The sequence below is a fragment of the Callospermophilus lateralis genome, chromosome 8, assembly GCF_048772815.1.
Source record: "Callospermophilus lateralis isolate mCalLat2 chromosome 8, mCalLat2.hap1, whole genome shotgun sequence".
NCBI classification, from domain to species: domain Eukaryota; kingdom Metazoa; phylum Chordata; class Mammalia; order Rodentia; family Sciuridae; genus Callospermophilus; species Callospermophilus lateralis.
Genome location: NC_135312.1, coordinates 136,887,105 through 136,912,729, shown reverse-complemented (window position 1 = coordinate 136,912,729; position 25,625 = coordinate 136,887,105). Strand labels below are relative to the sequence as shown.

General features: G+C 38.7%; 1 protein-coding gene across 4 annotated transcripts in view; it reads left to right on the top strand.

Annotated features, from left to right (window-relative positions):
• Positions 1-25,625, top strand: part of Afg2a (AAA ATPase AFG2A) — a 265,443-nt gene that overhangs the window by 195,960 nt on the left and 43,858 nt on the right. For all 4 annotated transcript variants that reach the window (XM_076863930.2, XM_076863928.2, XM_076863927.2 and 1 more), the window contains one exon: positions 14,281-14,445. In XM_076863930.2, the coding sequence (XP_076720045.2) occupies positions 14,281-14,445 (165 nt within the window). The remainder of the gene's footprint in view (positions 1-14,280; positions 14,446-25,625) is intronic.

Genomic DNA, 25,625 nt, shown 5'->3' with positions numbered 1-25,625 from the left:
GACCTACAGGCTCTTCTTTTAAGCTTTTTTAATTTGGGGCAGGTGTTCCATTGTCTTTCTTCCTTTCCTTTTTCCTTCCTTCCTTCACAGTCACTCCCATCCCCACCCCCAGAAAAAGTCTGAAATCATACAGCTGTTTCTGTCAGAACCAGACTATCCTCTGGCATCTCTCTGATCTGATTATGATATTTTTCCTCCTTCCCACTCTCCCATTCTTCCTAACCTATAACAGAAGACAGAGAACAAATCATCTCTCTTTTCATATTGAAATTTAAGGTGGAAGAAAAGTGGTTATAAAAGCATCTATCAACACAGCATTAACATGCCAAGCTAAGTATTTAGTTTGGAAATCATGCCTTGCCAATGCTTAAAAACAGGAAGCCTCTCTGTTCAGTGATACATAGCTCCCTGCTGCTGGAAACGAAAGTCTTATTTCTTGCAACATTTTGAGCAACTAAACAAGTTCTGCTTGTTCATCTATGGGCTGTGTTTGTGTGTATGCTGCAGAAATCCATTTTCCATGTTTATGCATACATGCACATATCAGTATGTATAAATGTATGTTAAAAATACTTTCAAAGGCTTTAAACATAGAATCTCTTTTCATAACCCCCTCACCCCTAGCACATCTATCCAACAGAAACAGCCTATAGGTTTGCGCTAGGGGATTGATTGCCAGGAGAATCAGGTTCTGTGTTCCATTATGTATAATTGTTGTCTTTTCTTAAAATGTTATTTTATTCAGTTCCTACCTTAAAATGAGGAAAGTACATATAACTTACTTTCCTGGTCTTTAGCAATTATTAAGAAAAAGAAAAGCAAGAGGAAAACATTAATGTAACACTAAAAATGGCTTATTTTTCTTGGTTTATAGCAACCCTCTCCCCCTCAATTTTTATAAAAACCTTAGTAATATTTTAACTTACCTAGAACTTGGTCTTGGGGTAGCAGTATGGAATCATGGAATATATAGTTTAGTTATCCAGACCTGAGAATGTAGAGTCAGAGTTTAGTTCAAATTCCTGCTTTAGTGTTTAATGTCCACCTGACCTTTGGCAGTAACTTGGCCTCTTGAATCTTCAGTTTCTTTTCTGTAAACTGGTGTGTCTCCTTCTGGTGTTATTGTAAGGAATGCATAATTATCACATGAAGCTCAGTGTATGTGGTAGCTCAGTCACATTATGATGTTAAATTTTAGGATGCTTATTTTACGCTGTGCCACTCAATCAGGAATGATTTTATGTTCATTTTACCCCTCTGGGCCACATTCCTCACAGTCACTGTAGGAGTTCGGAAATGGAAGACTTCTTTATGATACTAATGCCTTGTGATTCTGTAATGATCTTGATGTCAAATGAAGAAAAAACACTTTTACTTTGTTTTGGTTGTTACTTTGTTGCTGTTTCGGTACCAGGGATTGAACCCAGGGGTGCTTAAACATGAGCCACATCCCCGGCCCTTTTTATTTTTTATTATGAAACAGAGTCTTGCTAAGTTGCTTGTGATCCTCCTGCCTCAGCCTCCCAAGTTGCTAGAATTACAGGTATGCACCTACTTTGAATTTAGATACAAACTCTTAACCTTCATGACTTACAAAATAGGGACCCTAGCTTCTGTTTGCAGTGTGACATGTCCTTTGGTGCACTGGTTAAATATGGACTGTAGAGCCAGAGAGCCAGGATTCCAGTCCTGGCTCCCCCATTTATCAGCTGTGTGACTTTGGGCAAGTTACTCAACCTCTCTCTACCTTGATTTTGATACTTGTGCTGTGGGACTGACAGCAGCACCCTGCTTAGGGCTGTGGTGGGTTAAATGAGTTATATTGTGTCAGAAACCTAAAACCCTGTCAGTCCATGGTGAATTCGCATGCAGATTGGCATCATTGTCCCAGAGCAGCCTCTCCATTGCCCGTAACCACAGCAAGGAGTCCAGGTTTCTCTGGACAGGCCAGCCGCTTAGATGTGACTGTGCAGTGAGGTGCCTGGAGATGCTGGGTGAATTGGTTCTTGTCCGTGCTTTAAATTTGGGGCTATAAATATTGTTATCTCTATAAAATGAGAAAAGTATTATTAATTTTTTTACCTACTATGCTTACAAAACACTAGAAATTAAAAAAAATCAGTAGACATCTTAAATGAATTCATTTTAAAGCTGTCAAATAATGTTTGACACATTAGAAAATAACTCTCAATGGGCTTTTTTCCTCAAAGTTTCCATATAGGTTGGTATAGTGTGCCCCTTAGGATATACATGCTTAAACACAGGGGCCTCCACCGCTTTTGGAAATATATTCTATTCTTTTGCGGAATCTGAGAGATTCTCCTGTGAAGAGAATGTTAATACAGAATTTTACATACAGAATTTGGCCTGTGATTTCAGGGGTTCCTTGATATTCACTTTCCCTAAACCTACCCAAGAATCTTCAAGTAACTGAGGTCCCCTGGACAGTGAAAGGGCTGTAGCTGTGTATGTGCTCCAGCACATGGACTGCTGTGTAACCCCTGCAATGCACAGGCGCTGAAAAGAGCAGCATTTCCTTAAAGATAAGCTTTCTACGAACCCTTCGTTTTCCAGGTTTGACTTGAGAAAATCATTGTCACAGTTCTTAGTTGTGACTTGATTTTTTTTTTTTTTGCAATCATGTTAAAATTATGGTATATGCATTATCCAATTATTATGTGATATCTACTTATTATATATTCTCTGAATTTTTAGAAGGCTGTATAAATTATAATCTAACCCTAATCTTCAAAAGAATTGATCTTCAGTTTGACCACCGAGAGTTGACAGTGAAGCACTTTTCATAGCAAACTTATAAAGTAAGCAAGAAAAAGAAAGAATCTCATTTTACAGATGAGAAAACTGAGGCCTAAGAGTAATTTTAGTGCTTTGATTCATTGCTGAGGTGCAAGACAAGGAATTCAAGTTTTCCTGTGAGGCCTTTTCACACCGATTTCTATAAGCCATACCTCTCAAGGGCTGAACTGTAGCTGGCAAACTCATTAAACATGCAGTGTCTCCCCCTGCAGACCTCATAAATACAAGGGAGGGCTAATGCATGATATCTTAGAGTAAAAGATAAGCCAGGTGGTTCCGGTTGCACATCGAGGTATGAGAAATCCTGAGAAATGGCTTCACTTTGACTGCAGCTTACCAACACCTGAAGAAAGCAGTTTGCCTGAACCTGTACTGATCAAAGAAACATTCTAGAGGGAGGAGACTGAGGCAGTCTAGTGTTTTTTAAATTCACCAGGTAATGGCAGTGCTCAGTGGAGTAAAGGACCACCACTCTACAGGGCTTGGAAACTTTCTGGAAAGGGCAGGGTGGTGAGTACTTTACCCTCTGTAGGCCACATCCGTTTTCCACCGCAGCTCCTCACTCCACCAGAGGGCAAGAGCAAGCTGGGTAATAGTGGAGTCACTGAGCCTGGCCATGTGCTGGTATAGCTTAGAAATCAGGTGCCTTAGCTACCCAGAAATTCAAAGGGTCCCTTTGGCCTGGGGCTGTCGTTTGCTAGCCCTGCCTAGGAACTCATTTCCCCTGTGCCTCACTGAGCCACTAGGTAGAGTGTGTTGCAAACTTCATTTGCTTCTGGCTGTTGGACATGAGTGTTGAAAACTGCTATATTAAAATTAAATTAGAAAATAACAGGATCAGAACTTTGAATTATGAAGTAGTTAAAAAGAAAAAAACATGTTATAATGTGTGTTAGTCAGGACAAGGCAGCAGAGACAGGAGGAGGAAAGGCACTGAACGCCCAAACGCAGGCAAGACCCACAGCAGCAGAGCTCAGAAGTGAGTGGGACAGCGTGAGGTTCTTTTTGTTTTGTTTTTTAAAGCAAATAAATGCAATCCTGTACTCTCAGATGGTGGGATTGATGAGGAATAGCTATCTGTGCCTTGGTACCTTGATCCTTAAAGAAGTCGGAAGGTGGCAGGAATGGAAAAGAAAAGCAGTCGTTCTGGGGGTGACAGCCAGTGACATGCCCTTGTGCAGTGAGTGGCTGGAGACACTCATAACTGCCAAGTGCAGCAGGCATGCCTGGCGCCAGCACCATAGCACCCCCTGCACCCAACAGCCTGTGGTTTCTATCACACTGCTTGTGTCAGTTTGCCCTGCACCTTAACATCTAGCACAGAATGATGTGTAGTTGTGATGGAAGGGAGAACAGAATTTTAAGTTGAGCATATCCATTCTGTGTAGTGTATGTTACAAGTTTTTTATTTTAAGTTTTTTCAAGTGGTTTGCAGGTAATAAGTTAAAAACCTTAGCTATCCAGAAATTCATATTCTGAGTGACTTGTTTTTGGAAGTAGTTGGAATTTCACTCATTTTCTGTTGGTAGGTTCCCTGCTCTAGGTGTTAATCGTCTGCAGGTGGATTGCCTTGTGTTTGATGCACATTTTGAAATTGGGACAGATGTAGGTCCCTTGGATACCTGCAGCCCATTGTGAGCATTAGAACACATAAACATGTATTCTTTTGTAACATGTGCCACACATATGTGAACAGAAGAAATACAGAAAACAGCTATTTCTTTTGTGTGCAGAAGTGATTTGAAGAAATAACCAAAATTTGCCTGGAGTATGTAGCTTAGGGGTAGGCAGGACTGTCCAGGCAGACCAGCCTATGTAAAGACGCAGAGGCATGAGGGACATACTGTTTTCAGGGAACTGCAAGGAGTTTAGTATGGATAGAAGTAAAGGGCATGGAGGGATTCCCTAATGGGAGATGGTGGAGAAGTAAGGAGAGGCCTGATACTACCCCCACCACTTCCCCACTATCCCTATTCAGAACCTATAGATTTATTTTTTAAAATCATAAAATATGCAAATATGTAAGGAAATTCTCCCCTTCTCTTTTGCCCTATAGAAACCCCTTCTTAAAAAGATACTTGAAAGATTAATTTTGATTGTTTTCAGTTTTCTTCTGTAATTTTCAAATAGCAGATTCACTGTTTATAAGAGGAAGAATTAGGATTAGTTGTAGATAAACACTGTTTTGCTTTGTAAACAGGCCCTTTAAATAGAAGTGGGTGGGAATATCTAATGCTGTAAAGGGAGCTCAAGCTGTGTGTGTGTGTGTGTACACCAAGTTGTCTTTGTTCCGCTCTCACTCCTTTGTGCTGTCAAGTGCTGCCATTGAGCAGGGTACATTCTTCCTGAACACCTGCTGTCAAATGCATCAAGTCTTTTCTTGCACAGTGCTACGGGTTTTTACAAAACCAAGCAAGCCCAACATTAGACAGATAGCCTACAGAGTGATTGATTTATTTGTTTTAACACAAATACATGTTCAGATGCTGGCATACAGAAATTCTTTTTAAAAAAATTTATTTTTCCAAGTACAAAGAACATTGTAACCCTAGCTCCTAATCCTGTGCCTAGCCCTTAGTAGATACTCGGCAAATGTGTGTGGAATCGAGCTGTTCTGAAATCTCGACCCAGGACTGCTGACTCCCTCCATTGTGGGTAGAACTGATTATCTTAATAGCTACAATGTGAGCTGAAAGAGTGTTTAAAAAGCATTGCCAGCAGTTAAAAAGTGAAGTCATGGCATATTGTGAAATTAAGATTTTTAATGTGCTTTCTTTGCAAGTAATTATAAATTCATTTAAAGGAAATCCTGTTTTACCTTTGTCTTCCTTTGTACCGAGGAGAGGCCTGCCAGAAGAGAAGGTGTGTTAGTCGGTGGCCGTGGCTGGGCAGTTGGGTTCTGGGGCCACTCTTGGGTTGCCCCTGTGGCTCTCCTGCCTGCTGTTGGTGCTCACATCCTGGCTGGGGGCCTGAGCTGGGTGACTTTCCCCCTGGATGCTGGCCTTCAGCGCTTTGCTTCCTTCACCCTGTTGCCAGAATTGTTTGCTCTCCTGAACAGAAAACTGAGCTTGTCTCTTTCCTGATTTAAAGCCTCTCCAAATTTCCTGTGGCCATGAGATAAAAACCAATCCCTGTGACATTATCCACTACAATCCCTGTGACATTATCCACTACACATGACATAATCATACCTGTGGGGTCTTTCATCTACCTTCCTGTCTCCGTGTTTGTGAGGTTGCCCAGTGTTTCCCTGACTTTTTCCTGACACATGCAGTAATGTCAAGATGAAGCTGCTGACTGCCTGAAGCCTCTGGCTTCTCTGAGCTGCTTGTTCTGTTCCCCACCCTTACCCGCTCAGCTGAATCATGAGAAAAAACTCAAATCCACTCTCAGTGTAGGTCTGCCTTATACTGTGACTGCAATATAACCTTTCAGTCTCCCAGGAAAATTCTTTGCTTTCAATCAGTCTTATCTCAAGTCAATTCATCTCAACACTTACAAATTCTCAATTTCCACTTTCTGAACCATTTGTAATCATTTTAAGATTTGGCCATTACCTACTGCACAAATAATGGTTTTATGTTTAAAAAAAATACAAAGAAAATAAAATTATCAATCCTTTGGTCTTTGAAAACAAGAAACAAAACGTTTCTTTCCTCATAGATTATATTGTGCATGGGTTTTAAGTATACACTTCTCAAAAGAGTTTCTTAGGCAAAGGATGTGTGTATAGTACAAATATGTATCATTACTGCCCACTCAGTTATACTCTGCATTTAAAGATGGCAGACTACTTCTTGTGAAAGGTTTACCAAGGCTTCCAAAGAGGTTTAAATGATTTGACCACACACACAGCTAATAAGTGATTGGGCTAGAATTTTAATCCAATTAGGCTGATTCTTCTGCCCTTGCTTTTAACCTTGTATGCCAAATTAGAAGGTTAAAATCCAGTCATATACTCAGAAGAGTCAGAATTTTCTAGAAAGGAGAAGACTTCTTAGATGAGACTTGAACAAGAGGTGGAGCCTGCCTGACAGACACAAAGGTAAAGCGTCTTTCTAAGGGAGGAGCGTGGGTGTGAGGGTGGGCAGACAGGCAGAAGGCAGTGTGTTTGGCTGACTGGAGCCCCAGATGGAGAAAGGAAAGGGTGCTGCAGACGAGGTAGGAGAGGTGGAACTGAACTGTGGAGGTGGGTAATGCCAGGCTTGAAGTATGATTAGATGGCTAGAAGACAGGAAGCTTTGGCATTTGCAATTGGAGCCATAAGTTTAGCAGGGGTATGGATGAAGAGATTACTGCAGGATTCACGACATTCTGGACAAGTGGTTATAGTGGCATGACTTCCCACAATAAACTTTTATTGAACACCTCTTAGATGCTGTGGGAGCTTCCAGCATTGAGCAAAATGAATGGGATTCTTGCCCCATCACATTCAGCCTTCAGTCTATTGGGAAAGACAGACTATTAACAAACACACCAATGGACAATAAAGAAGATTGAGAGAAATGATGGTTTCAAGAGAGACTTAAGAGGTAGCATTAACCACGCCTGTGAATCAGTTGGATTTAGAGGAAGAGAAAGGTGCCTAGAGTAAACCCAGAGCTTCTTGGAAATAAATCAGAGCTGTCACCAAGGACCCAGCTCTGCCTGGTTTCTGGAAAGGTTTTCCCCATGAGTCATGGTCCACTTGGAGAGTTCACTGACAGGCAGAGGTTCCCTGCTCTGCTCTCTGCTGCAGGAAGCACTCCCTGGATCATGTCTGATGTTCACTCGGTGGGAGTCTGGGGCCCCCAAAAAGCACCTCTCCTAATGCTTTGATCAGAGTAAGCATTCTGTTCTGATTAAATTAGATTTGATCATCTGACAGAATATGAACCTGTAAGTTCATATTGAATTTTAGAATTTATGAAAACGAAAAGGCAGCCCTGTGACCATGGTGTAGGGCTGGAGGGGGAAGTGTCTTTCATAAGAAGTGATGTTTCAAGTCCTTACAAGGTCAGAAGAAGAAAAGAAGGTTGGCCTTGTAACTGATGTGTTTTTGGTAACGATCACATAATGTAAGCTGTGGGGCATTTCATTGGGCAAGAAAAGCAGGGGATGCTCTGTGGACATCTAGAATTGGGGGCTGGAAGGCCCATTTAAAAGATGATCTAGAGTTGACTGTAGCTCCATAGTAGAACACTTGCCCAGTGTGGGTCAGGCCCTGACTTTTTCTCCACTGCCACAAAAAACAAATAAATAGGGGTGAGTTGTGGCTCAGTGGTAGAGAACTTGCCTAGCATGAGTGAGGTACTAGGTTCAGTTCTCAGCACCACATATAAATGAATAAAAATAAAGGTCCATTGACAACTAAAAAATATTTTAAAAGAAAGTGAATAAATAATGATTCAAATAAAAGGTCATCCAGTGTAGTAATTACTCAGCTGGAACCATACAAGCAGATTCCAGGTAAAATCCCTGGAACTGCTTGCAGAATCATGTAGAAAGTTTATGTGTATGTAATGTCTGCGAGAATCTTTGTCAGATGCACAGAGGCCTCTGGATAAAGTGCTGCCTTTAAGAAACTGAAGCCATTAGAGGTGCAGAGACTTGCCCAAGGTCTTTAAAAAGAAGCTTGCCCTGAGGTGTTTTTGGTTTTTTGTTTGTTTGTTTGTTTGTTTTGATATTGTTTTAATGAAGAAGATGCAGTATCCAGTATGACCTTAGAGCCAGGAGGGTTCAGAGTATTAGAAAGCCTTGACTTGCTTTTTCACTGCATTTTCATATAATTATTTTAAAGTAACGCAACACTCCATCATTCTGAATGCATTCTTTCATCCTGATGCCCCAGAACAGTAATTTTAAGAAATCCTAGGAAGTGTATTCACTTATTCTGGGTTCAACCGGAAACAAGGCTCTTTTCTACTATGTTTTAATCATAATTTTCACTTTCAGATCAGGCCAGGAAAAGCCTAGCTGGCTGTTGGCCCAGACAGTCATTTAGGTGTGCTCAGCCTCCACAGCCCAGGGACAGTTCCAGCTGGGAGCAGAGCAGAGACGTGTGTCAAGTGGCCCATTGACTAGCAGACATGTCCGATGTGTGTCCTTTACTGTGCGTTCTTTTAGCTATTAGAAAAGACATTCTAAAATGCATTGAATTTCAGTTTTTTCCAGAAGGGCAAAAGAGTAACTTCAAGAAAAAGAGCCACACTACTTACACTTGCATCCCCAGCAACTAAAACAGGACTTGGCACTTTTTTTTCTTTTTCTTCTTCTTCTTCTTCTTCTTCTTTTTTTTTTTTAACCTGTATCTCATTTCAGAATGAGAATGTTTGTTTATTTGGCCGTTGATAATGAGTATGATGGTAAAAGAAAAAGGACTGATTCAACATTCAGAAACCCCAGATTTTAGCCTAATTTCTGCAATTTTTATATGATATTGGGCTTCATTTCTTTGTATATAATAGAAGTATAACAATACCTAAATCCCAGAATTTGGAGAAATATTAAATGAGATACCATGTGAAAAGAAAGTATTTTATAGATTCTGTATTCCAGATGTTTTGAAAATAGCATTTTCCAAAGTGGAAATGAAATATCAGCTTTTGAGATGTTTTATGATTAAAAATTAAGAATTTGAGGTCAAATTCCTACATGCCACTATAGCCTTTTTTGGAGATTTTTAGTATGCAATAGGCTAGAAAAAGTCCTGCATACAGAAATTTACATAAACCTTTAATTTTATTTCTACGCAATGTTTCCCAAACTTGTTCAACTAGAAAACCCTTTTCTCATTGCACCTGTTAACACTCATTGGAATAGTTTGTGAAACACTGACATGATATAGGAAGGTAGTTAAACCCTGAGTCCTAGCAATCTGTTTAGAACTCTAGGCATTATCATGTGAAACAAAAACAGGTTTGGTTATTGGATTGAAATGACTGTCCTATATTCATGGAAAAATCATAGAAATTGATGTTACAATTTGTTGAATAAGTAATCTGCCATTAAATTTATTGATTTGTAAATATTGAGAATCTAACAAATGTAAGACTTTTTACTTTTTTAAATCAATGTTGTTTAGTTATAATGTGCATATAATAAATTACATCAATTGATGTGCAGGATTCAATTTGTTTGGGTTTTTTTTCGGTACTGAGGATTGATCCCTGGGTGCTCTACCACTGAACTATACCCCCAGAATTTCCCTCACTTTTTTTTTTTTTTTTTTGGTGGGTGCATGTCGGGGATTGAACTCAGGGGCACTTGATCTCTGAGCCATATCCCTGGCCCTATTTTGTATTTTATTTGGAGATAGGGTCTCACTGAGTTGCTTAGTGCCTCGCTTTTGCTAAGGCTGGCTTTAAATTCATGATCCTCCTGTCTCAGCCTCCCAAGCCACTGGGATTACAGGTATGTTCCACCATGCCCCCCACCCCCCGCACCACACTTTGTTTTCTGGGACAGGGTTTCCTTAGGTTGCCCTTGAACTTGTGATCCTCCTGTCTCGGCTTCTGGAGATGCTGGGTTACAGGTGTGTGCCAACACAGTTCATCTAATTTAAACACATGTAAACCTGTGAAACTACCTCTGCAATCAAAGTACGACCCTTTCTATCACCCCCAAAAGATCGCTTTTGCCCTAGTGCAGGCTATCTCTGTGCTTCTCCCAGCTTCAGTCAGTGACTACTGTTTTTTTTTGTTAGTACAGAGGGTGTTAGTTTTTCTTAATATTTTATGTAAGTGTAATTATTATATAGTTTGTGCTCGTTTATGTCAGGTTTTTTTTATTCCAGACAGTGATTTTTAAGATTTACATATTATTGTTTCAATATTTTGTTCCTTTTTCTTGTTTTAATAATATTCCATTATATATTTTGTGTGTACACCTATAAATTGGACATTGAATTGTTGACAGTTTTCAGCTACTGTTATAAGGCTGTTATGAACACCCATGTACAAGTTTGTATGGATATAGGTATTTGACCCTCTCAGATAAATATCCAGGAATGGAATACTTCAGTCATTATGGTCTGGTATGCTTCCCTTTTTAAGAAACTGTAAATAGTTTTTCAAAGTGGTTATACTGTTTTATATTCCCATTAGCCACGTATAAAAGTTCTAGTTGGTCCATATTCTAGATTAATCTTTGGTATTACCAGTCTCATTAATTTAAGTTATTCTTATGGTAATAGTGATATTTCACTATGATTCAAATTTGCATTGATCCAGTGGTTAAATATGTTGAATATCTTTTCATGTGTTTACTTGCCAACCAATAATAGCTTCCTTTTTGAGGTATTCATTCAGATTTTTTGCCTACTTTCTGTTAGGTTATTTTAATTATTTAATAATAATAAGATGATTTTTTTCTTTATAAAAACTATAGTTTTAGTGCTTAATACATTGAGATTTATGAACCATTTGGGTTAATTTTTAATGTAGTATGAGTGTAATGTCACAGCTAACTTTTTTTCTTTCTGGATATCTGGTAGTAGCAGTATCGTTTTCTAAAACAGTTATTGCGTGCTTAAAAAATCAAAATCAGTATGGATTTCTGTATTTTTTAATTACCTGTGATTTTATTCTCACGATACTGTTCACACAGTCTTGTCTCTAACATTAGAAATTTTGAAGTCAAATAGTGTGAGTCCTTCAACTTTGTCCTTTCACAAGTTACTCTCACTATTGACAGTCATAGTAGTAAGCTTGCCACGTTTCTTTTAAATCTATAGATAGATTTGAGGAGACTTCATCTCTTGCTGTTGAGCATCCCACTCCATGAACATGGTGTATTTCTCCATTTAGGTTGTCTTTACTTTCTCTGAAGAGTGTTTCATATTTTTTAGAAGAGAATTCTTTGGTTAATTTTATTCCCAAGTTGTTTGTTTTACTCTTATTAATGTATTTCCATAAAATTGATCTTTCTTGCTTATTACAAACAAACAGTTGAGTTTTTTTAAAATATTATGCTTGTATCATGTGGTCTTGCTAGTAGTCGTTTATTGATTCCTTAGGATTTCTATATGAACAGTGTTTTCCTACAAATGAAGAATATTACTTTTTCACACTCCATGTTTTATATCCCTCCCTCTTTTTTTTTGATTGCCAGATCTGGTACATCTATAAGAATTTCTTGATCTGATATTAAAAAAATAAAGTTGAATATTTCAACATTAAATATGTGCTAGCTATAGGTTTTTTAATAGATACCACTTACTGTATTAAAGAAGTCCCCTTCTACCCGTAATTTGCTGAGAACTTTTCATTGTGAGTGAATCTTTTAAAGAGGATTTTTAAAATATTGTTAGATTATTTTGCCAGTTTTTTAAAAAGGTTTTGTAATCTATATTATCCCAAGAATCATTCATCTGTAATTTTCAGCTTTTGCAATATCTTTGCCAGGTTTTGGAGTTAATATACTAACCTTATAAAACAACTGAGAAGTATTCTCTTCTCAGTGTTCTGAAGTGATTATAGGATTTCAATGTTAAATTCAGAAGTGAAAGTACCTGGACTTAGAGGTTCTTGATGGGAAAGTTGGCATAGCCAGTTCAGTGGCTTAATGAATTCAGTTCAATTTTTCAAAACGTTTGAGGAATAGACAGCTTCAGTTGGAGAAGAGAGTCTTTCTGCGGAGAAACTTAGGCAGGTACCCCAAGGAGTTAACCACCCAAGGATCTGCTGGAAAGCGTCCAAGGTAGAAGGAACATCGAGTGCCAAGGGTCATAATATGGGTTATCTTGGTGAGTTTACCAAGTGCCCTTGAAAGGAACGTATGTCCTGAGGTTGTTGGGTGTGCTGTTCTAGAATTATACATATAGATTAATTTTGATATTCTTTCCCCAGAACAACCTTTGAACATAAGTTGTATCCTTTCACTTTTCTACCTAAAGCTTTCTGGTAACTTTCTTTTTTATATAAAACTATAAATACATACATACACACCTACAAATATAGATATTTGTTGCTTCACCTTTATTTTACTTATACATGGTGCTATGAATTGAACCCAGTGCCTCACACATGCCAGGCTACCGCTCAGCCCCAGCCCCAGCCCCAGCCCCATGACTTCCTTTTTATACTAACTATTGGGCCTTAAGAGCTACTCATAACACTTTCTGACCTCAATTCCTGCCTCTCTTCTTTGTATTCATTATGCCATGTTATTCTTGCCTTAGCACTTGATGTTCCTTCTACCTTGAATACTTTCCAGTAGATCCTTGTATGGTTAACTCCTTTCTTCCTCAGAAAGACTCTCTTCTCCATCTAAAGCCACCCACTCCCTCCAGGGATGGATGCACATACTACACACATACACCCCTTTCCAACCCATTTCTCTTTTTTACCAGCTTCACTGAAATATAAATCACAAACTATAGCTTGGTGAGAATAGCGCACATCTATGTAATCCCATCAGCTCAGGAGGCTGAGGCAGGAGGATCACAAGTTCAAGGCCAGCTTCAGCACTTTAGCAAGGCCCTGTCTCAAAATAAAAATAATCCCCAGTAAATAAATAAATATCACAAAATCAATTCATTTAAAATATGTCCCTCATTAGTTTTTAATATATTGATAGATATGTGTAACCATTCCCACAATTTATCTTATCTATCTTATTCATACTTTTTTCTACTATCAGAACTGTTTGGTGAGTAACACATGCTCAGAAAATTCTTCCGAATAAGTCAGTTCATTATTCATAAGGTTATTGAGGCATTAGTCTCCAGTGAAATGTCAGGAAAGTTCAATTGGCAGATTCAACTCTAGGCATTCTTCTATCAGAGCTGTGCTGTTTGTATTACTGAATTAGCTAACAGCTTGTGCATATTTAAGAGTTATTGAACCAGCTGGTATAGTGGCTTTAAAATAAAAAATACAAAGGACTGAGAATGTAGCTCAGTGGTAAAGCACCCCTGAGTTTAATATCTAGCACTGCCACCCCTCCAAAAAAAAAATAGTTATTGAAAGAGCCAGTTATTGTCCCACACATTTATAATCCCAACTACTCAGGCAGCTGAAGCAGGAGGATTGCTATTTTGAGACCAGCTTGGGTGATTTAGTTAGACTCTTGTCTCAGATTTTTAAAAAATGAAAAAGGGATATAACTCAATGGTAGAGCACCTCTGTGTTTAATTTCTGGTACTGAAGAGGGAGTTACTAAAGGAAGTTATGAAAAATTCCTTTTGATATAATGAATGCAAAACATAGGCTACTTTTCTAAGAGAGTGACTTTTTACTCACTAACAATTGGTGAGAAACAGAAAGCCTCCCAGAAATACTAATTTTTCTATTTTCAGGAATGCTCCAGACATTATTTGTAAATTTGAAATAGATTATTAGTATCCCTAGTGCTTGTGTTATTTGCTGGTTCTGGATAACAATGTGTTATTCATGAGATGCCGGGCATACCCTTTCCCAAATGCCTTGATGTGGAATGTCGGTTCTGAGCTAGTTAATCTTTACTGCTCTCCCTTCTCTCTAGGCTTTAATGCGGCCTGGACGAATTGATAGAATCATCTATGTGCCTTTACCAGATGCAGCAACAAGAAGGGAAATATTCAACCTGCAGTTTCACGCTATGCCAATCAGTAATGAGGTTGACTTGGATGAACTCATTCTGCAAACCCATACATACTCAGGAGCAGAGGTAAGATAACTTCTTTCAAAGTACCTTTGTGGTTGGGACCATAGCCCAGTGACAAACCATGTGCTTCTAATGGAAGAGGCCAAGTTTGTCCCCCAGCACTGGGGAAGAAATGACGAGAGGGAAGCAGTGTCTTGGGACCATGAAGCAAATGAAGTTGCTTGCTAAAGACTGCTTTAGATGACGTTATGCTAAGGAATCTTTGAACAGGAAAACTAAGTTACATTGTGCTTCACCTGGCCTGTATTGTAGCACAGTTATTATGGTTTTGTTTTGGGGGTTTTTTTGGTACCTGGGATTGAACCCAGAGGCACTTAACCACTGAGCCACATCCCCTGCCCTTTTTTTGTATTTTATTTAGAGACAGGGTCTCACTGAGTTGCTTAGCGTCTTGCTTTTTTGCTGAGGCTGGCTTTGAACTCATGATCCTCCCTCCTGCCTCAGCTTCCAGGGCCACTGGGATTACAGGCATGTGCCCCCGCATTTGGCTATTAAGTTTTTTTTAATCTGACTCCTGTGATTTCTCAAAGTGTAGTCCTGAGATAAGTAATGTGAGATAGTGGGAAGAACCCTGAGTGGAAGCCGACTCTCCTGTCAACTTCTCAGTAACAGGTACTTCCAACCAGTCATGTTTCATTGAACTTTTATTATTTATTTATTTTAACCTGTCAAATGGGAATGATAGTACAACACACTGGGGATTGAAGCCAGAGTTTTGCACGTGATAGGCAAATGCTCTACCACTGAGCTACTTCCCCATCCATTTTTATTTTATTTTGAGACAGTGTCTTACTGAGTTACTAAGGCCATCCTCAAACTTGTGATCCTCCTGCCTCAGCCTCTCAGGTAGCTGGGATTACAGGCATACGTCACCATGTTCAGCTTCTACTGAATTCTTAACAAAAGGACATACTGTTGGGCTGGGGATGTGGCGCAAGCAGTAACACACTCACCTGGCATGCACGGGGCGCTGGGTTCGATCCTCAGGACCACATAAAAATAAAATAAAGATGTCGTGTCCACCGAAAACTGAAAAATAAATATTAAAAAAATTCTCTCTCTCTCTCTCTCTCTCTCCCTCTCTCTCCCTCTCTCCCTCTCTCCCTCTCTCCCTCTCTCCCTCTCTCCCTCTCTCCCTCTCTCCCTCTCTCCCCCTCTCCCCTTCTCCCCCTCTCCCCCTCTCCCCCTCTCTCCCTCTCTCCTCTCTCCTCTCTCTTCTCTCTTAAAAAAAAAAAAAAAAAAAAGACATACTATATACCTCACACAGAAATAGCATGTGAATACCACTGGTGGAGTCATACTGCAAAGTTAGTATTTTTTAAGGAAGATATTATAGATTCTTTTTTCTATTCTGAATAATCCAGTAGGCTGGGACTATACATCCTATTTTGTTTGCTGTTTTTACCCATTTTCTGTAAAAACCAAAGAGATTTACATGTCACAGATCATAAGTGGTACCATAGGTAAATTTCTATGTAGAGTTGACTTTCATGTATCATGCAGTGTAGCTAATAGAAACATCCAAAATCAGTCTCGCATCTACTCATGTTTTTATGTTATGAATTATGGAATTTTATTCTCCTTCTTATTAAGTTTTTCAACAACACTGGGTTTGGGAGCCATGTGGAAAGTAGCTTGAAAAGCAGTTGGCGTGCACCTACATTTAAGTTCTGTCTGAAACAGTATCTTCATGATCATCTCTTTGCATGACCATTTATAAAGTTAAGATGAACATAAAATTGACTACTTTAGCAATTATAAAATTCAGTTTGGATGTGAATCTTAAGGGCAGGCTTCATATATATAATATGACAGTTTATAGGAAACAAACAACAAGAAGAAGCCATACATTTTTTGCTTGAGTGACGTGGGACAGCCGTTAGCACGCTGCAGATGCACCTTCTCACTTTGGAGTAATTCAAGTAGCAACACTGAAACAAAACAGAAAGTAAAGCCAATGAGATTCTGTCTGGCTTAAAAGAAAACACTCACTCAGTGCCAGCAGTTGTTGTAGCAGCTTGCTGGTTCTTATGTGGTGCATGTCTTATTCAGTCTAAAATATAAGGGCATTTATGATTAATTTTTATATCAAATCTTCTAAAAATAGTCACAGGAGAAGCAGAACAAATTGTGTCCTTCCTTGATTTAAATGTCTGCATCCCACAGTGCTCAGGCAAGGGAGGAGATTGCGCTGTGGTCCTGTTCATAATTTACAACTTCATAGAAATGTTATCTCAGAACTGCATCTTAGTAGTTCTGTGGTTCTTAGTCTGGAAAAGACAGGTTTGTTTCACCTGGGTTTTCAATTTACTTTTGTTGTTGATGTTACTCTAAATATTTAGGAGGTTCACATAAGTATTTGAGGAGAACTTTTATTTTTTTAAAGGATTTAAAATTGGTCAATAGGAAATTCAGGACAAAATGTCTCACTTTTTTTCCTCTGTCTTTTAATTGGAACAAAAGTAGAACTATAAAGTTTTAAAGCCAAAATTAATTAGATTTGAGGTGTGTGTGTGTGTGTGTGTGTGTGTGTGTGTGTGTGTGTGTGTCTCTTTGTTTTCTTTTCTTTTTTTTTTTTTTTTTAACAGTGAAATGAATTTAGAGCCAGAGTCTCAGGCACCTGACTCTGTAGACTCAATGCATTGCAACTCTGTTGTGACTAATTTCTGTCCTTCCCAGGCCAAGGCCATGTCCTTCAGCACAAGTTTAACAAATGCTGGAGAAGCTGGCAGGGATCAGAGCATCTGAGCTCTTTTCTTTCTTTATTTAATTTCTTTGAACCTTGGTTTTCTAATTTGTAAAGTCTTTATGTGAAATTGTTTCAAGGTCTTGTAGTGAGATAACAAATGTAAAATCACCAAGCAACAATGCCTGTGTGAAGAGTACCTCCTAGTGTTTTTCCCCTTAGCCCTTTTTCTTCTCACCTGTTTTATATTTCTATTTCTCACCAAGATGTTAGATAATGTTGCTACAGGGTGGCAATATGTTTTGCATTACCACAATAACAAGATAAATCATTTATCTGAAAGCTAAATGATAATTGTTTTTCTTATTCTTTTCTTTAAAATATAAAAATTTGCTTAATATAGTGTTCTTAGATTAGTATTATAAATCTAGCTGTAGAAAGTTTTTTAAAAGAGATTTATTAAACACGTTTCACACCAAATGTTAAAAAATTCTTGTTTTTTTTAAACTTAGTTTTTTTAATCCTTATTTTAATATTAGAATGACTGTCTTGTCTTGAGTTCTGCTCAGTAGTCTCTGCCTTCCTAGGTTTCATGATAGCCTAAGATCTTCATGCCAGCTTGACATCAAAAACTCACCTCCTGGTGCCTCATGAACTAAGGAAAGACTGTCTTCACCATGCCTGAGCTCTTGGAGCTATTACAAGGAGAGCCTTGAATTGCTTTTCTATCTTGCTGATTAACGTTCCTTCTGACATCTTTTTTCCTCCCACACAATAAAAACAGGAGCAATTAGAGCCACTTAGAATATCTGTGCTCTTCCTTCGCAGCTTCTCTTGTGTTCGTACATGTTCCCCAGCCGAGAAATCAGAACCCACGTGTTAGGGTCTGGAACAGATCTGCTGTTCATTTGACCAGTCTGACAGCACAGCTGAGATGGGAATTGGGACTCAGCAGCAGGACACGGCACCCTTTGGTGTCGTCTCAGGCTCTTACCAGCTATAGTACAGAGTAGCAGGTTGCAGTGTCCCTTCCCATGTGAGGCAGAGCCTCCACCCTGTGTGGTAACCTGCCTGCAACCACCTTTTGCATCTAAGGACAAGCTGTCCTGTGGAAGCCTGCTCTAGCCAACTGGTCTTCTATTCATGTTTGCGATTTCTTTGTTATCTTCTTCCTCTTTCTTGAGCTTTTATCCTAAAATTCTGAATTTGACCTCAGAATTGCAAAATACTTAAGTAAGCAACCTTCTGAAATCACAACTTTGTAAAATCACAACACTCCACGCAGGAGTGTCATTTCCTTCCTGACACTTTATGCTTGTCTCTGTTTGGCTTCTTTGGTTCTTGATGCATTTCCCCTCATGGTAATTGTGGTGTGAACAACTGCCTTGTCTTCCCAGACCTCCTCTCTGCAGAAACAAGGTCTCATACCAGTGGATATTCCTGCACAGGGTAGTTCCTACATGTGTTGGTTCTGATGTACTTTACCAACCAAAAATCTTGGCCTTAACGTTCACTAAAATGGCACCTTTTAGTGTAAATTGCCATTTCTTACACACCATCTATGTTGAGCGCCCTAACTCTGTGGGGACAGTGACCAGGCAAAAGAAATGGCTGTAAGCAAGAGCACTTGATTTGTCTGCAGTCCCACCAAGATCCAGATCTTTCTGTTCCTCCTGAAGATTCTTGGTGACCTGTGCATGGTCTTAGTTGACAGTGAGTCTCTGAAACCACTGTGTCATTCCCTGTGACCTCTGCAACCCTCTTGTGAAGGTCTGCCTGTTCTTGTAGGGAGTGGCTTAGCAAACTGAACAGCAGATGCAGAAGTCTTTACTCCTTTGTATAAAACTTCTCTTTACAATGCTTGCCTCTACCTACCTTCTTTCCATCTTCCCCAAAATGCATAAGCGATTTGAATTTAGTAAATTTGGTTTTGGTTCTGGTTTTGGTTTTACTATTATTATTTATTTCATTCCCCAGGTATTGTGTACAAGACTTGTGATTTAGAGGGAAAGACACATCAACAACCACATTCTGTTCATGTGGCATGATCTAGGCATGTGTGGTATTGCCAGATAAAGAAGGGAGTCACAAGAGCCAGGGTTAAAGGTGCAGGCACAGCCTTCACCTCTGTAAAGGACCCTTGGATTTTGGTCTTATCCATCTTTATATCACATTAAATAGCACACTGCCTCACATAGAGCTGATACATGTCCATGGAATACACAGATGTATATTTTACATCTCAAGTAGATAAACTACACTTTGAGTTTAATAACTTGTCTTCTGAGCCCTTGAATATTGAAGATGTCGTTTGTGCAATATTAGCACTTTGAACCTCCAATGAGGCATAGCACCTATATGAATTGCCAGATTATTAAAAGTCAAGTGGATCATGTCTTCTGAGCCACATTATATAACATAATTTTGGATAGAAACTAGTAGGACAAATATCTTTTCCCAGCAGCTTTGTTCAGTGGATAAAGTATGTCTGTCCTGTTGCAAATGAACTGTGACAAAAGACTTCACAGCAGAGATCAACATTTACTAAAAGTAGATTTTTAAGACTTAACTCATCAGCCACCACCCCTTCCCTTCCCTCCTCTCTAGTACCTTGTCATCTACTTGCTAAATGAAGAAACTTAGTAAAAGCCAAGACCCATCTTGGCCATTTACTACAACACAAATTTGGCCAAACCATTTATCATTTCTACAGATCACATTCTCATCTTTTAATAACAGTAGAAAAAAAGGTCTCTATGGTCCTTTCAAGTGTTAAAAATCTGTGTGATGACATACCTGTCATAGATTAGATTCATTGTATAGGAAACCCCGTAGAAGTTGGAACTCCAAGGTATTTAACATGGTCATGCGTATCTTATGGTACTTCTAGAAACCTGGGGCCTTGGCATCTTCTTCAGTGCCTCTAAAACTTGGCTTCTGTTGCCTACAGATCCTAATCATGGCATCAAAGGAATGGGAACTTAGGACAACCAGCAGTGCATACAACTTGGTTTTTAATGAAATTCTTCTTAGCAAACTTAACAGTTTTTCACTGCACAGAAATAAATGTTTTACCTGCTCAGAGATTCCAAAGTCTAGTGATATCACACACACTTACACACACACACACACATTTTTGGTCCTAAGTCATTTGGCAGTTCTGCTTTTCAGCTTCTTTAAGAACGGATGCTCATCATATTCAATATTTATGGTTTTAGAGGCACTCAGAAAAAAAGAAATGTACAGAAGCCAAAGTTTTTCTTGAATTCTCTTTGTTGGCAAAGTAACTGATCATTACAGTTACAGTGATTTTAGTTATAACTTAGAGTTTTTAAAACATTCTTTCACTGCAGAGATTCTAAACTTCAGCTTCTACTTAAATTGGCAATAAAAGCACATGAATTCAGCCTACCTGCACATGAATTCAGCCTACCTAAGACTATGTGAGATAGATGTCCACACCACAGCAGACCATCCTCCAGAACACCCCGAGCTGCCACACCTGTACTGCCAACTCCTTGGCAGGGGTTAAGACTGCTGTCTGCTTACAAAAGCATTAGTCAGAAAGGAAGTGGCTGCTGAATGAAATTTGCTAGCAGCAGACTTAATAGATCATTTTATAACCAAATAAGTATATGGAAACCCCTTTATAGAGAAGCAGTTATGTCTAGGCAACAAGTTAGTCAGGACCTACCTGATAATCTAGTTCCCAAGGCTGGCAGCCAAGGTGAATATGTCTATGGAAAATTACTTAAGCTTGTGGTAATGCTGATTTCAACATTTAATAGTCCACCTTATTTATTCTCTTCTGAATCTCTGTGAGTCTGTTACTTCCCACTAGTTCTCCAAAATTCTTTTTTTTAACTTTATTATATTTACTTATTTATTTAATGTGGTGCTGAGGATCAAACCCAGTGCCTCACATATACTAGGCAAGTGCTGTACCACTGAGCCACAACCCCAGCCCACCTCCAAAATTCTTATATAAACTAATGTGTGTTTCTCCATCTTAAAGAAGAATGATATAATGATATAATATTAACTTGAGAGGAACATATGATTTTTAAAAAAGATTTTGTGAAGTGTGCTGTTAATGTAGTATAGATTCCGATGGAGATAGATATCTCTGTTGATCATCTGAGGTGCTGGAAAGCTAATTTCCAATAAGAATTTTAATCTATCTATATATATGAAGAGTATGCACCAATATATGTGAAAACTTCCTGTTTTTCTAAGAATTTTTTTTACTTTGTGAAACTGCATTATGGTTATGGAATGAGAAAGATCTAAATCCAGCCACCTTGCCCATTTCCTAGCCATGTGAGCTGTTTCTTCATCTATAATTGTGGTAGAAAAGGTCTTTCCTTCATAGAGCTATTGTCCAGTTAGGTGAAACAGTTAAGTAAGGTACTTATCTCAGCATGCACATAATAAATGCTCAGTAAACACCTTTGTTATATTTTTATGATTAGCAAATCTAGTCCCTATTTTTAATTTTTCCTTGTTAAGGACATGCTAGTTTTTTACTTTTAACGTAAAGGCAGTGTTTATTTGCAAACCATCTGTATATTATCCCTACTTCAGCATTTTAAGTAATTCCTACTTTTTCTTTTATAGCTTATTTTCTTTTTACATAAATCTCATTTATTTAAAAAATTATTGAATCTAGCAACTTTTAAAAATTGAAAGTTTCAGGCTGGGGTTGTGGCTCAGTGGTAGAGCACTTGCCTAGCACTTGTGAGGCCCTGGGTTAGATCCTCAACAACTCATAAAAACAAATAAAATAAAGGTATTGTGTCCAAACACAACTGAGAAATAAATATTTTTAAAAAATTGAAAGTTTCTAATTCTTCTAAAATAATTGTTTAGGGAATAAGCATACTGAGTTGCAGTGCCCTTTCTTTTAGATTAAAAGAAAGGGCAGTATGGACCCAGCATTTAGGTAAGGAAGAGAATTCCTTTGCTAAGGACAAAGACATCAAGTCTCATTGCTGGTTTATGGTGGCCACAGTGGGCATGCTCCCATTTTTCATCCTCAAATGACAGTCATTCTGAGTTCTGAAAGGTGTCACTTCCTAAATATTACTAAAATTCTGTCAAATGCAGTGGCTAAATTGTTCTTAAATGTGCCCTTTCAGAAAGGAAACTGAAAAACAGAAGTGACAAGGGTTATTTGATACACAGTACTTTCTTTTCTGTCTTCTTTGTTTTTATCTTCCAGTAGTATTTCTGGTGGTCTTTAATACAGGTTGGAGGTCCCTTATCTGAAATGCTTGGGACCAGCATTTCAAATTCCAGATATTTTTAGATTTAGAATATTTGCATTACTTTACTGGTTGAGCGTTCCCTAATCCAAAAATCCAAAATTTTGAGCTTGAGTCTCAGATTTCAGAGCATTTCAGAGTTGGGGTTTTCAAATTAGGAATGCTCAACCTGTACTAACTCTTTTTATTTATTCTGGAAAAGCAAGACTATTTTTAGTAAATAATGTAATATAATACAATATGACATTATATTATACTAGTAGCATTTCTGTGTGTGGGAAGCATCAGGTGTGTTGCATGCTGCTTTACATTGTGAGAAACATCAGGTGTGTTGCATGCTGCTTTACATTGTGAGAAACATCAGGTGTGTTGCATGCTGCTTTACATTGTGAGGCTCCAATGCAATGAATTGTTCTTTCTCTTTTCAAATTGCAGAATATCACACTTTTGGTGTTAAGACTAGACATTCTTCAATTGTAGTAAAAATAGCCACTTTGCATATTTTAATTCTGTTTGAAAGGATCCTCAAGGAGCCACAAGAATTGTATTATTCTCTAGAATTGTATTATTGCTAGAATCCTTTAAAATGTAATGGTCAAAAGATCTTATTATAATAATTTTTATATATCCAAGGGCATCAAATATATATCATGATCTGTTTTATTTTGGACTTTTATTTTGTTACTACAGTAATGACAAATCTTGAAGATCTCCAAAATATATCTTAAGGCCTAAACATAACTTTGTGAATATTTAAAGAATCAGTTGACTTAGTCTTTTAACTTGGCTTATGACTGTAAAGCAAAACTACCCTTAAATGTAATTCTGTATATAAACTAGTCCTGCCTTGTAAACTAGCAACCCCAGAAGGTCGTGTTTTTCTTCTGTGACAGCTAGTACTCCAGACAATCAATATATTATTCATGTTTAGAAACAAAATTCAGAATAAAGTTACAAAGAATATTGCTCCCATTTATGTACCTGACAGAGAAAGCCACAGGCTGAGTAGAGAGAGACAAAGAGATCAGTGCGCAATAACTGAAAACTGCTTTCTGTTTCCCCCGGTGGTACTCGACCTGAAGTGTCTCCTGGGGGGGGAATTGTCCCCCTCAGTTCATATGGTGACTTCCTAATCAAGCTCCCTTTCTCTCTAGAAGCAGTGCTCCTGTGGTCATTTCTGACTCTGTTGGGACATAGGATCTGTAAAGGGCCAGGAGGCTGCCTGAGTGGAGAAGAGCATTCCGGTCCACAGGGTCGGCAGCCTTGTCAGGAGCAGGAGTGAGGGAGAGCAGTGTCTCTACAGGTGCTCCCACACCCAAGAAAGGCCACAGGAGGACACAGTGCCAAGGGAGCCATCAAGGAAGCCAGGACATCCTCACCAGCAACTAACCATGCTGGCATCTTGACCTCAGAATTACAGCCTCAGAACTGTGCAAAACTAAATTTCTGTCAGTATAGTCACACCTCTGTATCTGTAGGTTGGGAAATACCTGCCCACCCCCACTCCCCCCAAAAAATTTCCAAAACTTCCTAAAAGCAAAACTTGAATTTGCCACCCACCAAGTATTATACTGAGTCCACACAGATAAAATGATGTGTACGTGGGCACACCTGCTCTAGCCTCCTCCCCTTCACACACCTTGCTCTCTCCGCTCTGCTTAGGGCATCGGTTGCCCTGAGGCCTGTGCTGACCGTGTTGTTAGACCCCGCTGTGCTGAACGTGGCATACTTCTTTGTCTTGGAATTTTCCCCTAAACAATACACTATAAAAGTAACTTACGTTGTGTTAGGTGCTGTAAGTAATCTAGACACTATTTAAATCATACAGGAGGATGGTTGTAGTTTATGTGCAAATAATACACCGTTTTATAAAAGGTGTAGACCCTTCTATATAAGGGTCTTGAAGATCTGCAGATTTTCATCTCTCTCAGTGTCTCAGAAACCAGTCCCCTGTGGATATCAAAGGGTGACTATATTTTGTTATGGTGATTCACACGCAAAAGAGTCCATTACAGCACATGTCATTGTAGCTCAGGTCATTGTTAAATTTTGCTTTTCTGTTTAGTAATTGGTAGAGATAATTTCTTTCTTTTTTTAATATATATTCTTTATTTTTTTTTATATTGGTTGTTCAAAACATTACAAAGCTCATGACATATCATCTTTCATACATTTGATTCAAGTGGGTTGTGAACTCCCATTTTTACCCCAAATACAAATTGCAGAATCACATTGGTTACACATTCACATTTTTACATAATGCCATATTAGTGACTGTTGTATTCTGCTACCTTTCTTATCCCCTACTATCCCCCTCCCCTCCCATCTTCCCTCTCTACCTCATCTGCTGTTGTTCAATTCTCTCCCTTGTTTTTTTCCCCCCTTTCCCCTCACAACCTCTTATATATAATTTTGTGTAACATTGAGGATCTCCTTCCATTTCCATACAATTTCCCTTCTCTCTCCCTTTCCCTCCCACCACTCGTCTCTGTTTAATGTTAATCTTTTCCTCATGCTCTTCCTCCCTGCTCTGTTCTTAGTTGCTCTCCTTATATCAAAGAAGACATTTGGCATTTGTTTTTTAAGGATTGGCTAGCTTCACTTAGCATAATCTGCTCTAATGCCATCCATTTCCCTGAAATTCCATGATTTTGACATTTTTTAGTGCTGCGTAATACTCCATTGTGTATAAATGTCACATTTTTTTTATCCATTCATCTACTGAAGGGCATCTAGGTTGGTTCCACAGTCTAGCTATTGTGAATTGTGCTGATATGATCATTGATGTGGCAGTATCCCTATAGTACTCTCTTTTAAGGTCCTCAGGGAATAGTCCGAGGAGGGCGATAGCTGAGTCAAATGGTGGTTCCATTCCCAGCTTTCCCAGGAATCTCCATACTGCTTTCCATATTGGCCGCACCAATTTGCAGTCCCACCAGCAATGAACAAGTGTACCCTTTTCCCCACATCCTCGCCAGCACTTGTTGTTGTTTGACTTCCTAATGGCTGCCAATCTTACTGGAGTGAGATGGTATCTTAGGGTGGTTTTGATTTGCATTTCTCTGACTGCTAGAGATGGTGAGCATTTTTTCATGTACTTATTGATTGATTGATTGTATGTCCTCCTCTGAGAAGTGTCTGTTCAGGTCCTTGGCCCATTTATTGATTGGGTTATTTGTTATCTTATTGTTTAATTTTTTGAGTTCTTTGTATATTCTGGATATTAGGGCTCT